Source organism: Molothrus aeneus, chromosome 1 (assembly GCF_037042795.1).
Source record: "Molothrus aeneus isolate 106 chromosome 1, BPBGC_Maene_1.0, whole genome shotgun sequence".
Classification (NCBI taxonomy): Eukaryota; Metazoa; Chordata; class Aves; order Passeriformes; family Icteridae; genus Molothrus; species Molothrus aeneus.
In genome coordinates this window covers 103705084-103732267 of record NC_089646.1, presented here as the reverse complement: position 1 = coordinate 103732267, position 27184 = coordinate 103705084, and the positions used below count along the sequence as shown (strand labels likewise).

Genomic DNA, 27184 nt, shown 5'->3' with positions numbered 1-27184 from the left:
ACTCTGTCAAGATTTGGTTAGTAATGCAGGTTGACTCCAGCTTGGTGGTTTGTCCTCCAGGAGCTCACTTGATCAATTCTCAGGGAGGTGATGTGAAAATTTGAGTTCAGGATGTATAAATCAGAGCTCTCTCCTTGCTCTTGTCACTGCTACTAAGCTTGCTAACAGATTACACCACTTAATTGAGCTTGATAATTTATTGTGATTTGGTTTTCAAAAAAATTTTGTCTCCAGATTCCCATAAACATACAAGTAGAAAGTACTTACACTATTTGAATTAACACATAAAAATATAAACGTAGGTGTAGACAAATAACACGCCCCTATTTCGAGATATTTTTTTGGAATGTCTCTGATAAACTTTAAAGGTAGGAATTGTATTTTAAGTCATCTATGCAGTAAATCATAGGAACAGATGCAGCTATGATGGGATTTATATAGAAAAATTCTTTACCATGGGATAAAAAGGAGAAAAGTATAATGATTATATGCTCACACTGTCTTCATCATCAGTGGTGAAACTTGGTGTGTATTGAAAAGGGATTTTGGTGCTTATAGGTTTCTCTTAATCACAGCTGACTTGAAAAAGACCACATGCCTATAAAAATGCCTTGAAAATATAGATTTGCTAAGAAAAAAACAACTCATTTCTGTTCTTCCTTCTATCCTTTTTACATAAGTTCTACAAATGCATCACAAAGTATCAAGATCATTAAAATTTTCAATTCACTAGTGATCACAGAGTACAACTTGTCTCAGAAAAAAATTTATGTGATCAAATATGAGTTCAAAAGAAAAATTCTGCAACTGTATTTAATCCAAAATCCATGTCTACAAATAAATTACTGTTAAGTTTGGTAACGTTACAGAAACCCCCTCCAAACAAGCAAACAAACAAACAAAACCCTCAAATAAAAGATTCAAATGGATGGAGTCCCCATAATAGCTGCAATAATGAGTTAAGAAGCATAATTTGAATCTGTGTTCTAAGCAGTGAGTATGCCTGCAGTGGAGAAGAGGAAAGAGGGAAAATGAAGTAGAAAATCTGTGGTGACAGGATCCATCCCTCAGCTCTCTTGTCCTGAACAGAATTTTGCAGTCCCTTTAATATTCCTTATCTTTTTAGGCTGGGAAAATGCTGCCAAGTTATTCCTTGTGCTGACCCACCAGCTACTTTGCTCATAGCCCTTCAAAAGAACAAAAGTGGTGGCTGGAGATCCTTCTTTGCCTTATCCAGCTACAAATCTTGATAAAGCTTTCTGGAACTTCATATCTTTCAGATTTCAGTCTCTCTAGCAAACTTGGTTATAGCTGGCCAATGGATTTAAGAGTTACTGGAAGCTGGAGGTGACAGGTTGGCATGCAGACAGCAATGTAATTGCATACTTTTTATCCCATCAAAAAACCATGCTAAACATAAGCAAGGCACATATAAGTAGTGAAGGATTATGTCCTGAATCACACTCAGCTGTAACAGAATTGTCAGTTATCTGCCACCTGCACCTTCTTTGGAAGTTTGCTAACCAGACCATTTTCAATCTGCCTACAAGTGAAAGATAAACTTTTGCCACTTACTAGGAATGGCAAGAAAATACCACCTTTTTTTTCCAGCTGAATCAGTTTATCTAGACTGTGAAATCTTAAACACCAAGAGCATACTGCCAGCAAAGACAGAGAAAAAAAAAATCTGCTTACTTCCTGATAAGATAATGAGAATGCAGCAGCGGAGGTGTGTATTTCAAAATCACAGCAAGCTGTGCTTTATCCAGAATGGTACCACAGCATTTGACACATGTGCTGTAACCACATGGAAACCATGGCAATGGAGGAAAATGGTAGGAGGGAGATTGTACAGTATGGCAGGGAAAAATCCTCGGCAAAACCAGGAAAATAAATTTGTATTATGTAAAGGAGATATGACACAGTTGTGCTGTTCAAAGGTTATTCCTTATATAAAAAGCAACACTGGTAATAATGAAAATACTTTCTTAGAAGAGTAGGCGCATGAGCAATAGTAGGTAGGTAGGTGGGAGGAACAGCGTGGGTTGTGAGACCAATATTAGACTTAAAGGAGTCAGAGAGGAAAAGTCCCAAAAGATGAAAAAAATCACTTCAGAAAGAACAGGGAAAGCAAAAGGGAACATGTTTTTAAGTTGTTTGCTCTGCCAGAGATGAAAGTGCAGCCAACTAGAGACTGAATACAGCAAACTGAGAAAGGGAGTAGCAGAAAGAAATGCATGAGGAAGATCCCTGACAATTACTGCTGTAGAAACACTGATTTCACAGCGTGCTTTGTTCTTCATGGACAGAAAAAAACCCATAATTAAAGGAGTGAAATACCACTCAGCTTTAGGGTGTTAATAATACCCTTCGAGGTCAACTAGAAGGTCCACTAGTGACAGTAAAAGGCTGCCTGCTGCCTAGAGCAGGCTTTGGCTCATTTCCACAAAGCTCTTATTCAGGTGCAAATTGAACTTAAGTCAACAGCAAGGCAAGAAATAACTTGTTATCACACATCACACAATTGCTTGATGACCTATATTCAGTGAGTTAGGGGCCCTAGTTTGGTCCCTGTCTAACACTGCAAAACTCTGACACAGCTCTCGGGGTAATCAGGGTAGCCATGGGATGAAAAACTAATGTCATTGTGAAGGTCAAGTCACACTATTAAGAAAGTATGAAGAAGTCTGCAAACAAAGACCTAGCTTAACAGAAGACTTCAATTCCCAGAGCAAGCACTCAGCTGTTTCTCATAAAACCCCCAGAAATTATCATGTTCAGCAGAAAGTAATGAAAGCACTGCATAATTATGTATTATACAAATTGTCTCTGAAAGTGAAAGGTTTCTCAGGAAGATATATTTCCTTAAAATATCGGCATAGATTAAAAGAAATAATTCTATTTCATCCCAATTTATGCTGAAAAGCCATTGAAAAAGAAAAGTTATTTCATACTTTCTCCTCTTTTTTGTTTTACTGCCATTTACCATTTTCCCTTCCTTCTTCTACTCCATCATTTACATCGTATTCCTGCACTGCTCCTAAACTTATGTGAAATTTACAGAGTGCAGCTTAAAATTTGGCCCATTCCTAAAAGCTTTGCCAAATAGGAAGCAATTAAAAAACATGGGAAATTAAGTATTTATACAAGCACTTTGCTGAATCACAATGACTTGAAAGCTAAAAACTTCTGCTGCGTGGCACCTCTGGTCTGACATCCTCTATGGGTGAACAGTGACATGCAGGAGTTTCGATTTTTCACAAATCTATCTTTTTTTGCAAATCTTGTATCTACAGAAAACAGAAATGACCAAGAGCAAATACACTCATTGTGATGCATTGAACTTCACATATACTATGGAACGCTGGAAAGCATGCTTCTAAAAACTCAAAAAGAATAAGCTCTGTGCCTGAAAGTGTATTCATGCATGAAGCCTGGCTGGCTGGAGTTTGTGGTGGTAAATAACATTCATGTTCACCTTGCAGAGGTTGCAATAACTGATTTCACAGGAGGAGTTTTGGCTCAGGAAAGGATGTGGTAAAGTCTTCTGGATGATGAAAGGAATCACTGGATCCCTTGAGCAAAAGCCAGCTAGATTATGAAAATCCCTGCAGAAAATGAGATTGCTTTCTCCTTTGGTCACTAATAGAAAGACAGAGAAGAAGCAATCCCAGGCTTCCCTTGAGACAAATTCAGGCAGGCTGCTATGGGAAGCTGCAGTAAGCTTGCTTTTTTCTGCTGGCCTATTCATCACTGATGTCAAGAGCATGACATTCTTAACAAGGATCAAACAGTTTTCTCTAAAATCTGCTTCTCAGATAAGGTCTCTGGAAAAAAATGGAGTAGAGGAGGACAAGGAAGGAGAAGAAATTAATCAGGGAAATGCAAAAGGAGTCTTTTGTCATTGATCATGGATACTAGAAGAGATAGAGATCCTTTTTATTTTTTCCCCCCCATTTTAAAGCTACAGCCTTAGGCAAGTTATACTAAGATTGGGTTATTTTTGGTCCAGTGAACTATGATTCACTGTTATAGCTAAGAATTTAAAAAAAGACAGAAACAACAGTTGATTTTAAATCCACACTATTTTCTTTTACGGATACAATTTATTTTCTTGCTTTAAGGGACCTTTGAATTTTTAGAATCAATTAAAATAAAAGGGTAATACAAAATTGTCCATGTATGCAATTTTCCTGACAATTTGGGTGGCTTTTTTAAATGGCCCAAATAAAGGAAAAACAAATAGTGACATTTAAAAAACTCCATAAACTCATGATTCCTTTTGGCTAAAGTTTTCATAAACAATTAAAAAAATCTGATTTTGGTTCTCTACAAAATACAGTGCAATTTTGAGTGGAAAACATGGGTTTGTCTACTTTCAGACAGTCTTTGTTCTTTTTAATCAAATGTCAGGTTCTTTCTGGAGTTGAAAAGACTATCTTAGGTCTAATTTCAAATGTTGAGTATATATAAATACACAGTTACACAAAGCTTTTGCAGGCCCAAGCTGTATTTTAGCAAAGCATTCAAAGGGCGCACCTACTGTACATACTTGGATGCTCACTTAACACTAACAGGTTAAAATACTTTGTAAATTCATAGTGCTGGTTCCTTTTCATAATAACATTGAAATACACTCCCAGATTTACTCTTGTTAAGAAAAAAAACCATGCAAAAACAAGCATGATGGGACAAACTTGTTCAAATATGTTCCTGAATTGGTAGTTAGAAATAAGAGAAGAAACAAACATAGGAAACACAGAAAATGTAAAGAGAAGAAGCAAACATAGAAAATGTATGTCTTAATGGAGAGCTGTAGGTGATACAGCAGAACCTGGACTTACTTGAGGGTGGTGAGCTCGGTAAGGGATGGCTGGGTGGCCTTGAGATAACTCTCTCTCCGTGCAGCAATCTTTGGGGATGGCTTGGGGCTTGTGTCTGAGTCTCCGCTGTCATCGTCGCCCATGGCTTTGATGTAACTGCCACTGCGCATCCGGCGGCAGGGAATCTCGTCATCTTTTCCTCGTGGAGTGTAGCCAGTCCATTCATCTTGAGGAACCTGAAATGATGAACACAGTTCTCTTGTTAGCACACTCCTCCCTGATGTTATTGGTAAGCCACAACAGAGCCATAACAAAAACTCTGATGGCCAAAGGCCTTTTCATAATCTCATTTGACCATGTGTTGTTGTTGCAGTGGAGGCCCACTTCTCACCCTGCAGAGGCACAAGCACCTCCAGAGTTCTCTGCTATTTTCCATTCCTTATCTGGGAAGCTTCTATCAAACATGCTGACATAGAAGGCTTGGTTAGGTTTAATACTGGACTGGAAAAATCTTGGGTGTTTTCAGCTATTTTCATTCAAAGCCTTTATAAACCAGATCAGAGTATTTTTAGTTCAGCTCAACATATTGAATGTCTTTGGGGAGGCACAAAAGCTGAAATACAAATCCCTATATGACAATCTTTTCTGACAGAATGTACACAGGAACACTCACCAGGATGATGAAATGTATCTTTTGGCTCAAGATACATTTCAAATTAGTGGAGCTATGCACTAATTATCACAAAAGTAGGTTTGCAAGTGTGAAATTTTACTAGTATTGCTTCTATAGCTTAATTAGTGCAACTGCACACCTGCAGCTTGCAGTGAGCCTCCTTTTGAATTCTGCCTGAGTCCTACAACCCTTTATTCCTTTCTTTTTCTTCTTAATGATGTGCATTATTTCTCTTGATCTGGAATCAGTGCTGTCCTTTCTTTGTACTGGAAATCTGGAGCAGTGGGAATGTACATTCATGAGATTTTGAGACATAACAAAGGACAGTCCAAGAGCAGAGTGTTCTTGCCCTCCCATTGTCTCCTTTCCTTTGCTCCTGGGGCTTCTGACATAAACCAGCATCCTCCTCTTTCCTGTAACTGCAGAAACAACATGCAGTAGAGCAGGGTCTTTGAAGCTATTTTGCAGAAACACCATTTTTGTCTAAAGGTGAATCTGCAAAAGGGTTTTTTAGTTAAACAAATATTGTGTTAGACTTAAATACAAGCAGTTGTGAATTTTTAGTTTGCTGCTTCTCTGATCCTTCTCAGTGAATCAACTCCATAAAACAGCCATAGCTATAATGCTCAGAAAACCTTACAAGCCACATTAAATAAGGAGGCTTGAATCTAGGTCTCTAAATTTGTCTTGCAACTTACACTCTCACCTACCAGAATAATCTTTTGTATGAGAAGTTTGTTTTTCATCAACGTTTACCTTCACCAGAAAATCTTAGGAATCCCATCACAGATTTCAGCTAGAGCATGTACATGCCAGTTTGTTTAGACAACCAAAACAAAAACATTGAAATGATTGCTAATAGCTTTGCTGTTGATTCTCACTACAAATATAAGTCTAAGTCCAGAGGCTGAAGGGCCTTTCAAGTGTTACTGTTAACGCAAATAATTTTTTATGGCCTTTTTATGGCTGTTTATCAATCTATAATGCTATAAACTAAATAATGCAACCCTAAATCTACTGTGCTATACAAAGGAACAAAGATATTTAATGGTCCTAAGCACATATAGGCTTATTACTAGCTATAATTAATTAATTATATAATTTTATTAATTAAACTATTCACAGCCTATGTCTTTGATTTGTTTCCTGATGATTTCAAAACCCAGGACCATGCCAAACTCCTTCCTTCATTGATTTTTCTTTTCCTGCTCCTGACATAATGATTTAGGGCCTTCCTTAAGCTGCCAGGCTCAAACAGTCCTTCTTTCCTCTTGTGTTCTGCTCTCCCCATTCTCTCTCGGTCAAGTCCAGCCTTGTAACTCACTTGGACTAGTATTTTCCTCAAAGGACTGAAGATTTAATCCTGCAGATCGACTCCAGATTGCACCGTTACCAATATTCTTCCTTAAGACCCACTCTTCAGGATTTACTTGTTCTCAAATCCTCCTTGATTTATTTAACTAATTCTTTCCTTGTGCCTTTTAAAAGTAAATTTCCATGTTGTCTTTAAATATCCTTCAGTTAATGGTTCTACAATTCTTATCTTCCATCAGCATGCAAAGTTTGTTGTTGTGGGTTTGGGAATGTTTTGCTCTGTGTGTGTGGTTTTTTGTTTGGCTTATTTTAAAATTTATTTTCCTGGGCTACAAGAATCTAAGTTACTTTAGGCAGAAATATAGTTCCAAGTCCAGTTTTCTTACTGAATGATATGCAGAATTGTGCATCTATAGGATATTACTGAATAAATACTCATAAAAACACTTGAAATATTCTTCTAGGAAAGGGTAAAGCTTTAACTAAGACTAAGAGTACCAAGTACTAATGAAATCTACTGGAAGAACAGGATTGAATGAACAGCTCTAATATTTTCCCACATTAAAAATAAAAAGAAGAATAAATATTTTCATTCTGTGGCTTCTAAGTTTATGCCTAGACAACAGGTCTGGACAGATGATGTGTTCAAAATGAAGGTAACACTCAGTAGCAATTTTGATTTTTGATATAGAAGAGTACAGAGTATTTACATTCCTCTCTTAGCCACTTATGACAGACAGAGTATAACATTTTTTTCAGGTCTTACTCTTGCATTAGTTCCAGGCCTAGAACATCATCAAACAGTGAGTATACAATCTAGATTCATACCACCTCTCCCCCACATTTTGGAATCTACAGCTTCTGCTTGCCAGTGTAAAACCTTGACTTTTCAAATCACTCATGCGAAAAAGAACTTAGGACAGGTTTAGTAAAATCAAGCTCTGCTGACATTTTGATGCCATGCTCAGACTTCAATCAGCAGTTTAAAACCTGTATTGGTGTACTTCCAATCAGTTTTTTAGGCAGCTACTGGATATCAGAGTATGCAGACAATCTGTGGATTATCAGAGGATATGAACTTTGATCTGTTCAATATTTTATTCATTATGCTTTAATTGAAGATCTTTGCTTTTTCTCATTAAGATAAATCCGTGAATTCTTTGATGCACTAAACAAACTATGTTAGTATCCTGTGAAGGTTGGTGCCTTTAATGGGGAAAAAGTCAGGGGAGATAAAGTTACAATGTTCATACAGCACCCATAATTCAGGTAAGCTGAACACTTGTAGTTTTACTAAATAATAGATCCACTGTTAAATTTAATGCCATGTTTATAGGTGCAATACAAGTGAGGAGATATAGTTACTGTAGAAACCCTTACTTTGGAATTACTGAGTTCTGTTATCAATAACCCCATGTATAAGTATGAGACCTTTCATCCCAAAGCTTCTCAAAATTATTCAGATGCAATAGGCCAGATTTTGAATGCTGGTTGCAATGGATTTACCCCAAAACTTTCTATTTACACATGCAAACACTGTGTACCATGGTGAGGTCTGAGTGCATTGCTCTAGGCCCTCAATTTGTATTATGTGATTGGAAGTTCCCAATTTGAGATCCGCTCCTATCAGTGAGGGGAGTAATCACTGAAAAACAGCACCTATGTTTTCAGTAGCTTTTCCACTTTTTAAAAAACACTAGCTGCAGAGAAAGAAAGCTGAGCTGTTCCCACAGAGATCAGGACAAAGCAGCCTCAGTGAGTCCCACAAACCCACTGGCTGGTTTGGGTATTGGAAGTCACCTGCATGTGCAAAACCAAAGGAAATAGCACAAAAGTGACCTAATTTCCATTTCCATACTATGGGTTTAAGGGGAAAACCTGTACGTGCCAAAGAGAAAAGGATGGCCGTGGTTAAAAAACCATCCAGATTCAGAGAACAGACTAAAATACCAACCCAGATATGCTGCTAATTTCACAGAACTCACTGAGGAATCCAGAGTGTTTGTAAAAACTATCTTACCTGCCTAGACAAAGCTGCAATACAAGAATGTATTGGAAATTTTATTAAAAAGCTATTTTAGTTAAAGTTTGACCGTGGGGTTTTTTTGCAGGTATTTAAGTCTGGTTTGTTTTTTTTCTAAATATTGTTTTTACTAATTTTTATTGTTTGCTTGTTTACAGTAAAATTTCAGTATATAATTGATTTTGTAGATGAAAATTTGGGTCCAGCTCCCCTTTATATTCTTTTTTCTTATTTCTTATATTACATTCACAAGAGCAAGAAAGCCTGATTTTGAAATTTGGTTTAGGCATCATAAAACTGATAAAGAGCATTTGTAGGGTAAAGAAACATTTTAGAAGTTCTGTCTCAGCTATTAACAATTGCAATACTTTTTATGAAAGGGGGTCTGTCTGTGTCTTACTTGAGTAGGACAAACAACCCTTAAAGCTCAGCATTTCCTTTCATTTCAGGAAGATAAAATAATGTCAACATTTTAATACTGCTGTGCCTGTAGTCAAATACCTCAAGCAGTACCTACTAAAAGAAGTGACCTGATTTTCAGAGTGCTTTTTTGGTCCCTAAAAAGTATTGGCTGTAACAGACGTGGCTGTAACAGCTCATGCAGACAGTGCAGTTCACTGTCGCAACAGAGTGTTTCATATTATGAGAAAAAAGTAAAACATAAAGCCCTCTTCAAAATGCAAACTGCAAGAATAAAATCAATCAGATTATTACATACATTCTCTTTCTACACATATGGTACTATACATCCTGTAGAGTGATTTCTTCTGCTGGTCTGGAAAAAAGGCTGGGAGAAATGTCTATGTGAACCTCCAGCTCTCTTATTTTTTTCAAGTCAGGGGGTTTGCACAAATGTTCCCACAGGCTCTTACTTTATTTGAATGACCAATATGATGCCTTGCAAGGTCACACAAGTGCAAATGCACTGTATCTTCTGCCTTAGAGGATTAATGGGATTAAGATTGACATACTTGAGATAAAGCTGTTTCATGCTTTTAGGAAAATCGTATTATCCAATTACCTTGGCAATACTATTTTTCCAGTATCAGAATATCAAGAGAGAACATCACTTGCATGATTGTTTTAACTCTCATGAAAAAGCTAAATTCAGATCTAACAATGAACATTGTTTTTATTAAAATTGAACTATTATTATTCACACTATCAAAGTAATAATGATCCTGGAAACATTTCATTCTCTAAATTTTTAAGCTCATGTACAAATCTTTACAAGCCTAAAAATCAAGAATGTACTTCACTTATACAAAAGGCATAGTGAAACACAACAACATTACTACTTGAATAGAGATAGAAAATATTCAGCAAGGGCCTCTGACCCATGCAGCTTACTGAAACTTAAAACTTCAGCAAATCCCAGCAATAAATTGTTACATGTATGAACACAGCCTGACAACAATTTCCTTCTTTTGATTAAATGGCTGATATAACATTCTTTTCTAAACAGAACAGACTATAAAGATGAATACTGCTACTGGCCAACATCTTACCTGGATTTAGCATCATTTAGTGTATAGATTACCTGTCCCAATCTTTAACTAAATTTATGCTGCTCTGCAGGTGTTCACACTTTGTCATTAGCCGGGTTGTACTGCTTTGTCACTTACTTTAATGCATTTTTTGATATAAAGGAACTGGATTTTTTAATAGATAGCCTAGGACCCCTAATAAAGAAACAAAACAAACAGGTACTGGCCTCACAGTTTTCAAATATTCACTTAATAAGCTCACATGTAATAGTATGTGAAATAAACCCAGATTGTATTGACAAGGGTAAAGAAAACATTTTTTAAAATTTCAATTTCTAACCAATTAAATTAGAATATCTAATTTCCTTTATTTTTTAAATTTTTATTTCCCCCCCCCCCCAAATAGTTATTAACTTACCTTGCTGGATGAAATAGCAAACAGACTGTCTCTATAGCAAATTAAGTTCATTATTGATCTCTAGTTTGCTTTGGTTTATTGCAGCTGAAATCATTAAAGCTTCTCCCTGTGCTTTTCCAAAGCAATGTGGATGACTATAGAAGTAAACAAAAGGACTGGAAGGAGTGGCTAACCATCACTCACAGCAGTAGACTTGTAACTTTAGCTTTCTATTAGTATGCAAATACTTAATGAAATGAAATCACACAACTGAAGAACAATGTCTAATGACTGCTCAGTGCAGATTTTTCAACCCATGCAATTTGGTCTTCTTAGCCATTATTATGCCTCTTCTGCATGCTGTAAAGGAAGTTTCAATTGCCTTCTTCCACTTACTGAGCCTATTCCCAGCAGTCATGAATATTGAATTAATCAGACCAATAAGGATGAGTAACATTTCTTTCTATCAGTGTGCATATGTTAAGAATCATTGAAGTATGCAAAAAATAAAGGAAGCCTTAGAAAGCAGAAAGAAAAATATATGTTTAATGAGCCTTAAGTGTTTTCAAAAAGGCAGTTAGGAGGGTTGCCTTTATTTAGGATAAATTTAATATGCTCAGTATCTGTAGCAACATTTGCTTTATCTTGTACTATTTGAGCAATCATGTTCTACTATAAATTAATTTAATTTAGCTGACTTATCTCCATATTTTTTTACAAGAAAGGAATTAACACCAGAACAAAGACCTGTCCAAGACAGAGCATTACTTCCTCTATCCTGTGCCCACCCCTTGCATCAAACCTGAACAAACAGTGTGTAGAACTGAAATCTTCCTTCACATAACAGTAGTGTGGAAAGTCTTCTAAACCAGTATGAATCTTGAGAGAGTCAGCCAATAGACAAAATTCTTCAAGCACCACTCCAGTTTACAATGCCCATTCACCAAAAGGTGTCTTGACCATTGGCTCATCAATCTGAATCACATTCTATTTTATGATGAGGAATATGCATCTTCTAAATGAAATTACCATGTCTTGATTCCAGATAAATATTTCTCCTTCTGCTTTATGTGTAAAAGTCCAACCAACCACGAAGAGGGGCATGCCGATACAACGATTCCATCCACTGCCTTGCACATTTGCCACTCATAAACACCTTCTGCAGAAAGGAAGCCAAACAGCAACCAGCACGTCCATTAGCTGAGGTGAACATGACTGAAGGTCACAGAGCAGGGTTCTTGGCCAGGACCTCAAACTAGAGCTGCTTCAGTGATACTCATGGATGATATCCTCCAGTGGCAGAGGGCAGACTTTCGTTCTCATCTTTTGCAGTAGCCTTGAAGCATTCAGTGCCATTGGTTATAATGACATATTGTTTCTTGGCCAGTTAAGGATGACAGGACGACTGTTAACAAAAATACCAATCCTTGAAAGGACACTTTCAATGACCAGCAGTAGAGAAATGTTAATTTCTTCTTTATATCTTCTTTTGTGATGAGTCACTTCAACAGCTGCACACAGTGACTGGTCGGCATCCAAAGCAATACTGTTAGATGAGATGCCATTTTACCTTTCTTTCACTGCGCACAGGCACAAGTCTGCTATCAAGCAGACAGCAGGAAACTGGCTAGTGGGTGGAGAACATGTAGCTGAATCTGTATCCTTGGAGGAAAACAGATGTGATGGGCAGAGCATTTTGAGAAGCAGCCCTTATGCTGTTTCTTTTGGCTGACTGTAACTCAGTAATCTCTGGTGCTTTGCTAATGTGCTCTCACAGGCAGCAGCTCTAAGTGATGCCCTTAAACTGCCATCTCCTGCTGGCTGTTGGCTTCTGTCACATTTTAGTGGCCAGCAGACACACTTCACTGACACTTTTACAATGATTTCTTTGAGATTACAGCAATACTATATACCTGTGAAATAAGCTTTCATCTGGTGGTAAGAAAACTGTCCTGGTTCTAGAACATCATAGTGTGCCTTCTCAGCAACTCCAAATGGTCACCAAAAGGTCACCTGTGTTCTACAGTAGTGTCCCATAGGATATGAAATCAAGTTCATAGTCCTGACTCTGATCTGCTGGAAACTGAATTGCTACAGACCAGGAAACCTCAAAGATTTCCTGACAAACTGGTTAGCAGGCTGGAGTTATGTCAGCAAAGCAAAGTTAGACACAAACTTATTTGCATAAAAGACTCCTGGACACAATTCAGAGACTATTTGGAAGCCCTGGCCCTTCAGAACTGTCACAATGCCTTATCCAACTGTTTGACACATTGCTTAGTCTTTGGTGAGAGAAACACATATCTATCAGAAGCCCAAAAAAGACAGTTCATTGCACAATTTCAGGATAAGAGGATGAAAGGACAAACAACACACAACAGATTGATGTTCTAATTGCTTAATTCACTAGTGACAGAAGCTCACCTGTGCAGAGCATTTGCAAAGCAGAACAAAAACTTGGCCAGATAACCCAGCTCAAACCATTCATCTGGCATTGTAGTATTTCCTCACTCAAGATCTATACTGTGAATTCCATTCTTGAAACAAGCACAATACCCCAACCCAATAATGGGATGAAGGGAAATACTCTTTATTACTTTGCACTGAGTGAGAAAATGTATCATTGCCCAGTGTTTTCTTCCCCACATTTTTCAGGTGTTTCCACAATAAAAGTTAAGGTTTCAAACTCAGAGGCAGATTGAAATGATCCTCTTTGCTGGACTTGACTTGTCTCGAAGATTTCTTGTTTTACTCTTGGTTTTGTTTTTTTTTACAGTGAAATTACTGATAAGAATGAGATTGGAATACTCCAAATATTTAAGGCTACAGGAAGGAATCAGATTCATGATTGAAACAAACCTTATCCATGAAGGAACTGAAATAGATACCAAATGCCAGCTGTTATGTGCAGCCATGATTTTAGTGAATTTCTGACCTACCAGTATATGTAATGTAGTGTTACCCGAGTAGGTTGCTAAATCCTATAAATGGTATGCCAGCAACAGGCTCTAGTTGCCAGAATTGTGTTCACTAATGGATGCACTGTTAGAAAGGAAGGATGCTAACAGAATGAACTGACAGTAACTCAAGTTAATCTGGAAAAAGTAAGGTCAGTGCCAGTACATTCAATACTTAAAAGTTACAGGATGGCAATAAAACAAAAGGACAGAAAATTACGGAATATTGGCAGATAAAGTTGCAGCTGAAATTGCTGTTGAAGAGCTCTCTTTGTACTTAGAAGGCCCCCATGACTCAAGACACCAAAGGTCAGCACAGCTTTCAATTAAGCAAATAAGAACACACCAGTTGTTAAGGTGAAATGAGTGGCAAGATGATGATCACCAATACAGCTAACAATTTTTTTGTTTATTTTTGGTTTTTTTGTTTTGTTTTGTTTTGATTTGTTTTGATTTGTTTTTTAGCTAAATTAAAGGACTGCAAAGATGAGGAAGGTGAGTATATTGAAATACTCTCCAACATATTTCTCTCAGTATAGCAATCATATCATGGGTGGGTTTGCAGGTAGGCTAAATAACCAAGATGCCTGTTTAATGGAGTTATCTGTTAGTAATATACAATTTGTAAATAAGCTGTTTTGTGCCTAATCTATATTTTCCACAAATTCCCTAGCTATAGCCATTATTCATATTACACACCTCACAATTCTGCAACCAAAATAAATTAGCTTTCTGAGAATATTTTTTTCAGTGTTAATATGCTTACACACTAGTTCATTTTAAAATTCAAGAGCATTTAAGAATTTCCAAATATTTTAATGATTATTACATTACCTGGAAGTTGACCTAGAATACATTAATACGTGCTTTACTAAGAATTAGCTCATGAGCTCATAAAAAAAAACCTTGAAACTTATACCTCATATACTTTGTAGTTCTGACTGGAAAATTGAAAGAGAAAAAACATGTGCTTCATTAATTTTCAATTTATAATGGAATATGAACCAAAAAAGTAATCAGATACATGAAAAATAGAAGATCTATATTAATGGATGTTAATACAACTTTCATATATATATATATATATATATATAAAATATATATATGTAAGGATATTCTGGAAGATTAATTTGAATATGGTAGTTGCATCTGAAATGCAAACACCATAAATGAGGAAAACACAAACTGAAAGTGCAGAAAACTTGCATAGATAAACTTAGTATGACAGATCTAACATAAATGGCTGTGTCATAAAGATAAACACTTTGAAGTGTAAGGCACCATGTTAAGAAATCACATTACACTTACTGGTCCTTATTAGCACCCTGACCTTTTGGTCTATTTGGTCATCCATGGACACAGGCAACAAAAAGAGGCTGGCTGTGACTGGAACTCAGCTTTCCTAAGAAACTGTGCCTTGTCCTGAGACTGGAGAACAAGTCATTTGCATAATGAGTTTCTCAGCACTACACACTGCGTACCAATTCACATTACAGGCAACCTTCACCCAGGAAACTGAGTGCAGTACTAACCAGAACCCTTGGTCACCGGAAAATTCTTATTACACCCAGAAACTTGGTTTATATTTTTTAACAGTATTTCTCACAGTATCCCACCAAAGGACAAGCAAAGCAAATGTGGAGGCTGAATGACTGCACTGTTGTGTGATGGTGTTCACAGGAGTTTTCAGGTGAGGGAAGAGACGAGAAGGTTGACTCCATGTTTAGAAGGCTTGATTTATTATTTTATGATAGATATATATTACATTAAAACTATACTAGAAAGAATAGAAGGAAAAGTTTCATCTCAGAAGTCTAACTAAGCTAAGAATAGAATGGAATGAAAACAAAGGTCTGTGGCTTGGACAGAGAGAGCCAGCTCTGCTGTGACTGGTCACTAATTCCAAACATCCACACGAGACCAATCATGGATTTATGTGTTGCATTCCACAGCAGCAGATAACCACTGTTTACATTTTGTTTCTGAGGCCTCTCAGCTTCTCAGAAGGGAAAAATCCTAAGAAAGGGTTTTTAACGAAAAGATGTCTGCGACACTGTTGCCCCCACCTTCTGTGCTTCAGTTTTCAGAAGTAACATTTCCATCCTTAGCCCCAAGTGTCTGACACAATTGATATGAGTCTCATCAGGTGCAATGAAAAGAAAACTTACGACTGACCCATATAAGAAAAGAAAATTAATCTGGAAAGCATCATTCTTTGTATTTTTCTCAGTCTCTTAACAAATGGACCAAGGACAACAGGAATGGTAATTACAGGGAACATTAAATGGCAAAACTATAATCAGAGACAAATTCTGCAGTGTATTTGATACACTATTAGCTCCAAAAATAATGAATTCATACAAAACAAAAAATGTCAGAAACATCTCCCTGTTTATTTAGACCCTATTGTTTGCAGCAAAGGACTGCTGCTTACATGTTGTCTTTGATAGTTTGGTTAATTTCACTTTTTTCCAGAGCAGAAGCTAGCAGAGAAGTAGAGGCTGTCCACTGCCTTAAATTTTTTTCTTTCAAGGGAGGGAAACCATCTTGAAGAAGCATTTTGATAAAACATGAACATTTCCTTCTCACCATCCTTCGCTGTAGTCCAACTGTAAAGCTGGATCAAATAACACTTTCCTGAAATAAAAATCAGCTCATAAAAAGAACCTTATCTTTCTACTATCCAGCTGCTCACTCTTGAAAAGAGAAATAGAAGATAAAAATGCAATTCCATTCCCAAAATGTGGGTAAGAGGAAAAGATTTGCTTGACTTTAGACTATAGTCTTTAGACTATTCTAGGACAATATCTGTTTCTGAAGATGCCCAGTGTAGACCCCAGCCTCCCCTAGAACTCCAAGGATGGACACTGTGCCTCAGCAGCAGGGCTGGAAGTGGAGCCTGGTGGGGTAAAGAAAGACAGTACAATGCAGAGGACTCTGCACTTGATCCAAATTCCAAATTATGAGAAATAAGCCCATCTGTAATACTAATTACTGCCAACACCTTCCACAGAACAGTTAAGTGGAAAATATCACAGCAAGTGAAATAATTGTTTGTTATTTCTATGTCTTTACACAGAGAATTCATGCAGATACTTCTGTGATAAAAGCCCTTACAAACAAATGTGAAGTCAATGTCACCTGTGATCTCTGATATACTCAGATCTATCAGGATAAAGAAAACTATTCTGAGTACCCTGAGTTGGAAAGAAGTCACTCCTTCATTGAATTCAGATTCTGTGACAAGAAGAGATTGCATGAACAAGTAGCTGCTCTTTGAATGATCAGAGTTTATGTCCTGAGAGTTTATGTCCTGGACCACAGACAAATTAAATTACAAGCAAGTTGGTAAATCTGTTTAACATTTAGTGAGTTACAGAAAGCAACAAAGAAGCATCATGACAACGAAATTAAATGATCAGGGTTGTCCAGTGTTGTTGTGAATTTGTAGCTTTCATCTCATTTTGTGCCTTTCCAATTGTTCTAACACAGGACACCACCATTATTGCCAGGTGCAATAATGAGAAGTGCACCTGGAAATAGCAGATGCACAGAGTAACTCTACAACTCACTAACAGAGTGGAACTCTGCTGCTGTTAATATATATTTATATTGCAGGACAGACAAAGGGCTTCAATTGGGTTCTGTGTCCCACTGTGCTGTGCATTGTGGAAACACAAAAGGGAACAAAGTCCAAGCCCCAAAGGGCTCGCAGTGTAAAAAGATAAGTGATATAGTGAAGAGAAAAGCAAGGGGATGCATTCAAAATAGACTGACTTTTTAAATACCTACATGCATTTGTCATCCCTTCAAGCTGCCAAGAGAGAAGAATAATCCTGACCTGCTTCCTCAAATCTACTGTACTCTGTTTGAATATTACTTCCAATGTTAACTGATGCCTGGTTAAGATTCTCCTTTAAAAAAAAAAAAAACAAACCAGTTTTAAACTATTTGTATTTCCTTTGGTTTTACAAGGGCATGCAATTAGAAACAATAAAACAAAATTAAGTGAAAACTGAAACAGAATAGGAAACACAGTGAGAAGTAGTGATTCTAAGTGAGAATTTAGTTATTCTTGCCCTTGACAATTGTTGGACATATTTTCATACAGACACAGATAATGTCCTCTAATTCCACTTGAGGAGTCTATTCCTGTCAGTTAAACATTATCTAAAGGTCCCTATGGAGGTGTTCGTTTAAAGCTGATGCTGGCACAGTTTTTCACTCTTTTCTAGCCATCTGGTCACATACTGAATTGTCAGCTATTTTATCTAAACCCAAGAGAAGGCTGAAGGAGTAAACAAAAATACCAACAAGAAAAATCTCAGGGTTCAAAGTAACCACAACACTCAAGCCTAAAGTTATGACTTCTTACTCACAAAATTCACACAAAAGATACTTAATAAAAAACCCACAAAAGCTCAAAAGGTTGCAACCTGAGGCTATTTTGAAACCCCTCTCCCTCCTCAGCCTATATGCAGAGCTGTAAACACACTGAGCATTTGTATTGCCCCCTCTTCCCCCACCCCATTCCCCTAAAAAATTGATAGAAAATATACATATCCATTCCTTTACATTTAGGACTTAGCATCCCAGAGGCTGGTAATCAAAATTATTTTGCACGACACTCCATAAAACGTTTTAAGATCAATTTTTAAATGCTGATGCCTCAGTCCTACGCTTTCTCTGCATACTGACTTAAACAACAGAATGTGGAAGCTGACTGTCTCATTAAAGCACCCATATGAGAGAACCTGCTACAGCTCTATACAAATAGAAAAGAGTCCCACTACATTAAAATGAAATCGAATCATCTTAGCAAACCTCTTTTTTCCTCATGGTCTTCTCTCTTCTCTGTGCAACGTTGTTCCATCTTACACACACACTTAGATGTGCCATAAGTGCTTCTTTTAGAAAAGTGCATAAAAGCTATCCACAGCTTTCCTAAGAATGAAACAGTTTTAATATTTTCTGATCCATGTTCCTGCCACAAACATTCACCGGCAGTATGATAGCTCCAAGAGGAGACATCTGATTCTTGACATTTAAAGATACAATACTGGTGAAAAATAGTGACGCTGTATTAACTGCAAACAGCTTGTGAGGGAGTAGGTGATGTACTCCTAAAATGTATAATCAGAACAAGCAATAATTTCAACCTTTTGATTTTTTTATTTTTGACTTAGAGCCATAAAAAAGAGGAATAGCCTGATAAACAAATCTGGACACGTTACAATAACTGTTTTAAGAGAATTTATATTCTATGGCAAAAAGAAAAGTAGGCTGTTTTCCTGCTGGAGAAAGTATTAAGGTACCCCATAGTTTCTCAAAAAAAAAGGGTCTCAAAAGCTTTCTTAAAAAATGAGCACTAAATGAAAGCAAAATTGAAATTACAGAAATCAAAGAATTTGTATCCTGGTAACATTCAGTTAATTGACATTGCAATGCTAAATGAAAGCACTAAAACATCAAATTCCCCATACCCCTACTGTGACAGCCTTATAAATTCAAAAGGTACACAGAAAGGTCTTATTTTTCCCACATGAAAAAAAATTAAAATAATCCTGTTCTAACATGAACCGTTACTTTGAAATATTGAATTCTGGACCAAAAAAAAAACCCCAAAAGCTGATATATTTTTAATTTTAGTAGTAGAACCCCTTGTTTGGTGGTCAGTGACCTCTGGGGAAAGTTGAGACATCAGAGCAAACCTCCATCCCCCACAAACACCTGAGACAAGGCAGAGCACAGTTAACAGCAACCAGTTCTCCACACTGTACCTGGAGGTACTGACATGACCGTTCCTGCTGGCACGTCTCTGCCTTCACCACTGTCTGGTCCATGTTAACTGATGCTTTCTGGTAAACTTCACGGGCTCTGCTCACGGTTAATGTAGAGGACCAAGAGCTTTTCTTCATTAACTGGGAGTCCAAATTCACAGGCAGGTTTGCACAGGTAGAGCATTTGACATCATTATTGCTTCTGGAGGACTTCACAGTATGCTCGCTAATAGTGTTATAGGCTTCCATAAAGTATTGGGAAGAAGAGCGATCGGGGCATCTTCCCATGGTCATGACCCCACTGGGACCATGATAAATGCAAACATCATTGTCCAAGTTGTCATCTGAACTCCACCATCCTGATGCATTGGATCTGGGCTTACCTTCTGATCGCCTCTCCTTACTCTTGCTGCGCTTCCCATACCTCATCGTCTGTGACTCCTCTGGGCTCGCTTTCCCCCCATTGACGCTCCCCTTGGATGGTCCTTCCAGCGAGTGGGACTTGGTGAAGAGCTTTTGGACAGAGTGAACCAGGTGCCGGATCCTGCCCGGGCTGTCGCTGCGGTGCTCCATGGCAGTTCGCTTGTACTGCAGAGTGTGGTAGCCATCCCGATTCAGGGGCAGCTGCCGCTCAAACTGGTCCAAGAGGTTGGCAGGAATGCGGTTGGTCTTGTTGGCAGTTCCGTGGGGAACCAGGGCACACTCGTCCTTGAGTTCGTGGTGGGAGCTGTAATGCCTCCGGGGAAACGTGCTGCTGGCAATCTGATCGTTGTAGGGCACCATGCACTCGGCCTGGAAAGAGTTCCTTTGAGTGTAGTAAGGGTGGTCTGCGGGGTGGGGCTCCACCGGGTTTAACAAATATGGCTTCCTGTCCTGGTGGTGTGGCAGGCTGTCACACGCAGGGTCACAGGCAACCCCGTGATGGTGACTGCGGCTGCCGGATAATCCCTTCATCCTTGGTGGAAAACGAGTCCCAAAGTCATCTAATACGTATGGCTGTGCGGCAGGCAGAACTCAGAGAAAGGCCTAAAAGAAAGAAATACGACAGAACACATAATATATTCCAGCTGAGACAATAAACAGCATGTGCACACTTAACATTCTTTGTTTCTTATTGCAAAAGTGACTGGAAAAAAGTAAACATTCTCAGACTCTTTTTATCCTTTAATCTTTCCCACGTCCAGCATGGTGATAGGGATACCTAAGCAGTACACAAGAAAAATTATCTTGTTCCATTAGCTGCAAACTGACACCAGGCAATGTTTCCAATATGAAAAGCAAGATAGGTATTGCCACCTCTACTCTAAAACCTCAGTCCTGAAAACATTCATGGACAGGGACCTCCCAGGATGCCTTAACTGCCCATCTGCATGTTCTCAAGGCCAAATGGACATACTAAAAAAGATATTTTCTTTCATCGCACACTTTCTGGGCTTCTTTGGCCCAAACACAAAGCATGGTGCAATTAATGGGAAACCTTTCTCTAACTTCAATGAATATATTTACTCAATCTCCATGTTGTCTGCCTGGACTGTAATCATCTCAAGGCAACAGCAAAACATTATTTCCATAAGTTCTTTTCAAATTAAGAGTAAAATAACAATAAATTACACTAACTGTCAAAACGAAGCCAAACCAACTAATTAACATCCTATATATCTGTAGGGTTTATATTTACTATTTTTTGGCTCCTACTCACTAAAAAAAACCCCATCTTATTCTGCTAATGCATGGCTTGATTTATTTCTCAATAATTTTTCATTATTCTACACAGTGTTCATATATCCCTACATACTCCTACCATTAAAAGAACTGGGATAGCCAAACCTTGTTGTTACACAACAATAGCAGTTAATAACAATACACTTAATTCTTGATTGCAGTTATTTGTCCCTGAAGTGACTCGCAATGCTGTAGATTATGGATTACAACAAATTGAAAATGGAAATCTTCATCCCCACTGATATAATGACCACTCTGTTTGAGGCCAGATGCCCTCATTTCAGCCCTCAACTCCAGCAAAAGTCTGGATGCAACCTATGAGTACTAATGTGTAAATTATGAGGTTTCAGGTGTGGCAAGGCAGTCTGATGGTGCCATCTGAGAAGATGAAGGGCAGAGGACTCCTTAGAGGGTGCTTACTCATACTGCACTGAAATGGGAGTCACTCAGCTACTTTACTCATTTCTGGCATGGCTAATCACATAAATACTTTTGGAAATGTAGCTCTGGAGATCTTTCTTGGAGTAAGGACAAGCATGCATAGCAAACAGGTTTCCACTATGCTCCTCCAGCACCCTCTCAGCTAAAGTTTATGTTTTAACAGGTTGTAGATGTTGTACCCACTGGTAAATTGGTAACAATGAAGTTTTCTAAAATAGCATTAAGTTAATGTCAGTCTGGAAAAGCAAGCTCCTCACTTCATCAGAACTTATTTTATATTTTCTTCTGAATCTGCAGCAAGCCAAAGGGGAGTTTTTTTCAGTATGCTTCAAAACTAATTTGGATGTCCTGCATTTTATTCCCCCTCACTGGATCCCTGCAGTGCAGAAAATGTTCCTTCTCAGGAGACCTTGAATTAAAAAAAAGTTTTCAAAATATCACAAAAGGCTCTTGAAATATTCTAAATAGATAAGCTGACTGATTTATCTAAAGAGGAGAATGGCTAAAGGCACCTTTAGAAGCATGAAAATAATATATTTAGGGAGCTGTACTTGTCAATTATACTGTAGTGACAATCCTAAGTACTTCTAAGGAGAATTTTACATCCCTAGCATAGTTTTAAAAGTATGATCTACTAGTCTGTGTAACTGAGAAATATCCAAAGGGATGTAGTAGTATATTAATTAGTTAGGTAATTGAAAATGTGACTTGAACAAAGATACCTCATCAAGCAGAGTACTTCTAAAGGATATAGAGACCAAATAAAAAATAGTTCTTTGCTATCTATGAATATCTTTTACACACCAAGGCTTATGAAAACAAAATTTCAGCCAGTTTTTTTTTTTTTGCTTAAATCCATAAATCCATTTGCAGTCATGCAACAGTCCTTACGATGATGGATAAATTCTCTTAAGGCTAAAAATAAACTAGTGTGCCATATAAGATAAAAAAATTTAAACCTTGCCTCAAAGATAGGAGAAAGCTATGAAAAAGTACAACTAACTGGGACATGCCCTAAAACAGCAATTTATTTTCATTTTTTCCTTATCTGAATGGCTATGAAATTTTCATATACTGTGGAAAAAAGAGTATATGTAGGAAAAGAACCAAAAGTAACCAGAATTTACAGCATTGTGAAGTATGACAGGCACAGAAGATGTAATGGAATTATTGAGAAAATGTAGCCTTAATATACTGATACAGAAAATGGCTGGGATCAGGAAACCCTTGATCTGGTTTATAGACTGGGACAGAATATTGTGGAAAACCTTGAAACTGAAAACAAACTTAAAAGATGCAGCTTTGGTTTGACCAATGAGAACAGCCATGTTACCAGCTGTGTTTTGGATGGACTGGCAATATGGATGCTAAGGAGGATGTGCAAAAAGTGGTAAAAAGTGAAAAAGCTTATGAAAAGTGACATTTGTCTGTATAGAGAGAAAACGACAGGCTTTCAAAAAAATTGTGGAGGAAGATTGGCCAAGCACTGCTATATGAGCTTGGATGGCAAGTAGGATGGAAATGTTTAGGAGAAAAAATGCATGTATTTTGAGTCTGAGCTGTCAATGGATCTTTTATGAGGAAGTACTAGAGAAAAAAGCAGAAGATAGATAGGATGATCTGCCCAAAAGGAATCAGATGAACAGATAAGGAGAATAACAGAGAAAATGCTTGTGAAAGCAAAAGATCATAGAGTTATGAAAAATCAGATTTAAAAGAGGAGGAAAAAAAGAAGAAAAAACCAACGAAACAAAAACCAGACTGATAGAAGAATCAGGCCAAAACCAAAGGGGAAAAACCAACCAAACAAAAGGAGTGCAACAAAAAGAAGCGCTAGTAATTTATTCCCAACTCCTAGACTGCTGGATGCATTAAGAAAGGGTTTTTTTTCCTGGTGAAACAGCACTGAAACACTTATTTTATCATGAAAATTGTGACTAAAAAGTCCCACACAAGCATTTACTAGAATATAGCTTCATTTTACCTTAACTGTATTACTGCTACGACAGCATTGAAAGTGCAATGAATTAGGAAAAAACCCAATTATGTACCATAGCGCACCTTCCAGGAGGGAAAGAGTAAGTACACTATGCTCAACATTGAAGAAAGAAGCGTTGCTTTTCTTAAATATTCAGTGGACAATTCTTCTGCACAAAATCACTCCAAACACAAAACCTAAATCCCTCTCACACTTCAATCCTGTTTTAATATGTTAATATATGTCTAGAAAAAATTTCTATCCTACAGTCTCTGATTTCATCAGTATTTTTCAAAGAATATGTATCATATTCCATAATTGTGTTGTCTGAACCTATACATAAACGTTTAGTGCAATTAGCAGCTGGAGACAGGGCTATCTGTTCATGCCATGAGTAGCTGAGAGGAAACCAATTAAGTCTTTTATTTTATTGGTATTTTTTGGCCAAAACAGGAACACTTGATTATTCATGAAATAGGGCAAGACAATTGATGAACACATTAATAAACAGTGCAAATAGCAATTCTATAGACAGCAGACCAAAACTATTTGATGGCATAGGAATAAAGGAGATGTTAAAGAGATACAGCATTGTAAGGATGAAGAATGCTTACTACTTTCAACATTCATGTTACATTTGCTTTTGTTTTTTTGAGGATGCCCTTGGTAAGAACAATACAAATATATTCATCCTTGTCCCTAATGTGGTGTCCCTAATGCATAACAATTCCTGGAATAATCTAGTGGCTAGAAAAATGCCTATTTAAATCCTATGTAATTAAAATGAAAAGGAATGCAAAATAAGAAAACCTGAATGCAGAAATCACTTTTTTTTCCACAAATTTCATTTAACTATATTGTCTACTCATGTGTTCCAAATTTACTCATAAAACACATCTTTGACAAACATATTCTTTCCCTTAGATATATGTTCAACCTTCTGTCTAAGAAAAGATTTACTGATATGGCCCTGAGCCCCTCTGGCTTCATCCAGCAAGACTGCAGAATGCAGAATATGCTGGGGCAGAGGAAGGACTCCTCTTCCTGAGCAGCAGCATTCCCTGTCTCCCTCTGCCACTTAAGGGGGGAAGAGGTAGAGTTCAGGAAGGAGGGAGGGGTGGGAGGATGGTGTTTCACTTCTCATTATGCTGTTCTGAATTTGACCAGTAACAAATTCAATTAGTTTCCCTGGGTTGAATCTGTTTTCACTGTTACCCATGATGGTAATTGGTCTGTGAACTGACCCTGTCCTTATCTCAACTCATGAGACTTGTTTTTCTCTCCCCAGTCCAGGCATGGAGGGGAGTGATAGAACAACTCGGGTGGGCACCTGACATCCTGCCAGGGTCAACACCCCACAGGCTGATGGATCTGTGCTTTCCTGGGTCCTCCTTCTTGCCCCTTTTTGAAGGCAGGGATAACATTTGCTTTCCTCCAGTCCTCAGGTACCTCTACTGACTGCCATGACCTTTCTAAGATGATTGAGAGTGTTCTAACAATGATGTCCACTGGTTCCTTCAGTGCTCATGGGTGCATCACATCCCATCAGGGCCCACAGACTTCCGGATGTCAAGTTTGACTCTGTGGTCTCTAACCCAATCCTCCTCAACCATGGGGAAGTCTTCTTTTCTCCAACATGGAAGTCACCAACAGAGACACCCTAATTAGGCATAATCAGGGCCACACCACCTTGGATCTAATATCTTTGTCTGTTCAGAGACCAAGGAGTCAGGGACATTGATTTTTTTTATTGTTTGGTGAGTGTGGTTCTTCTAAGATACCATTCCAAGAATCAGATGACTTCTGAGTATTCAGACGTCTGCCAGGTCCAGAAATTGAAGCACTGGGACAGAGGTGGAAGGCAATGTAAACTTAATGTGTTTACGTGTATGTTCAGCTCTGAGCGAGGAGGGCATTTAATCATGTGCACAAGTTGAACCAATGATGCTTCTTAGCAGTACTGTTTATAGTTGTGCTCTCATTTTATACTCTGTGGTAAACAAAGATAGGTTCTAATTTCCATACTAAACTCCCAAGGTTCTCAGAATTTGCTTATTTATTTAATCCCACACTATGGAACGTTCTCAGCGAAATTCCTTTCCCCAGTTCTCAAAATTTACAAACAAATGGAAAACATGATTATGGTAAGAAACTTCCACATGCTCCTCATGCAGAACATTGCTTTTTTGCAAAGGTCTTGATATTTTGCAGCAATTATGTGGCGCCTTTTTGTTACATTGCATCACCTTAATGAAAATCTAGACATCAGTAAAAGGATACATATTCTAAATTTCATCTATCCACATATTTTATTAAAGGTGTTCAAAAGAAAATGAGGTCTCAAATTATCTCCCTAATACATTTTGGCATGTAATATGAACAATTCAGTGCCTTGGGTAAAACTCTCAATAGAACATCTAATTTTTTCTTCTGTGTCAGCAATCACACCAGGCAAGTGATATTTACAGTATAATTTAATCTTGAACAGTGGACAGGGAGTCATAAAGAGAAATATATTGGCTAGTCAACCCATTCCAAGTGCATGGGGAGATCCATAAGTGGGAGTAACTGGGGAAAAAAAAACATAATTAAGCTTTAGCTGATCTTGAGGAGGCCCTTGTGAATGATATGCATATCAGGAAAAAAACAAGAAGAGAGGCATCCCACCAATGGCACCATAAAAATTGGTGGGTTTTTTTTCTGTCTGCATCCAACAATTTTTAGTCTGCATATATTTGTGGTTTCAGGTATCATATTTAAATTTGACTACTGTTTCCATTCATGTGCTTTTGGTGAGCAACTGTGCTGGTCAGTACCAGGACAGTATGTGCCTAAAAGTTTTGGGTTTGGCTTTACTTTCTTCATCTTTGTGGTTAAAAGCAAGTTGATTTGCCACTTGGAGTGTCATAAAATCTGTAGTCACTAAGGTAACCTAATACATAATTAACCTCTGAGCCATATCTAAATACACACAAAGTCTGCAAGATTCTAACAGTATCTGTCAGCAAAATTTTGACACAAAGAGACTGACTTTTTCAATCCTCTCAGGAGTGTGGCTGGCAATACACAGAATTGCACGGAAAGATCTTGACTCTACAAAAAGAAGTACTAAACTGTGATTGTCTGCTCTTTCACTCCTGATTTGCACACAAATTAAGAGTCAAATTTAAAAAATTCTGATCTGCTTCAGTGAGTAATAATATATAGTGCAATTTCACTACTCATTACTTTCCTGTGGTGTAGGACAGAGTCTGACTCGATAAGGTACAGCACATGAGCTGGAGAGCCTGTTGTGAATTCAGAACTGCCAATGGACATTTTCTTCTCCCAGAAAGCAAACAAACAGGATATTACGTCTGTATAATGTGCAAGTAAAATAATACATTAAATTGAATCATTTAATAAATGTCATATAGGCAGTGTTGAAGCATATACCTCATACCCAAATTTAGATGTTGCCTTTTAACCTCCTCAGTCTGGGGAATTATGAGCTTTATGACCTTAATATTTTTTTTAAAAGCAGAATTTGCAATACATTTCCAGAATGCTTTGTCTGGGGAAAGAGCAAAAGGGAATGAAAAAGAAGATA

At 37.6% G+C, this 27184-nt stretch overlaps 1 protein-coding gene across 9 annotated transcripts in view; it reads right to left on the bottom strand.

The window, feature by feature from the left end:
- Positions 1–27184, bottom strand: part of DLGAP1 (DLG associated protein 1) — a 397438-nt gene that overhangs the window by 114197 nt on the left and 256057 nt on the right. For all 9 annotated transcript variants that reach the window (XM_066562060.1, XM_066562044.1, XM_066562035.1 and 6 more), the window contains 2 exons: positions 19455–20480; positions 4845–5059 (listed from right to left, as the gene is read on the bottom strand). In XM_066562060.1, the coding sequence (XP_066418157.1) occupies positions 4845–5059; positions 19455–20408 (1169 nt within the window). In that variant the 5' untranslated portion in view covers positions 20409–20480. The remainder of the gene's footprint in view (positions 1–4844; positions 5060–19454; positions 20481–27184) is intronic.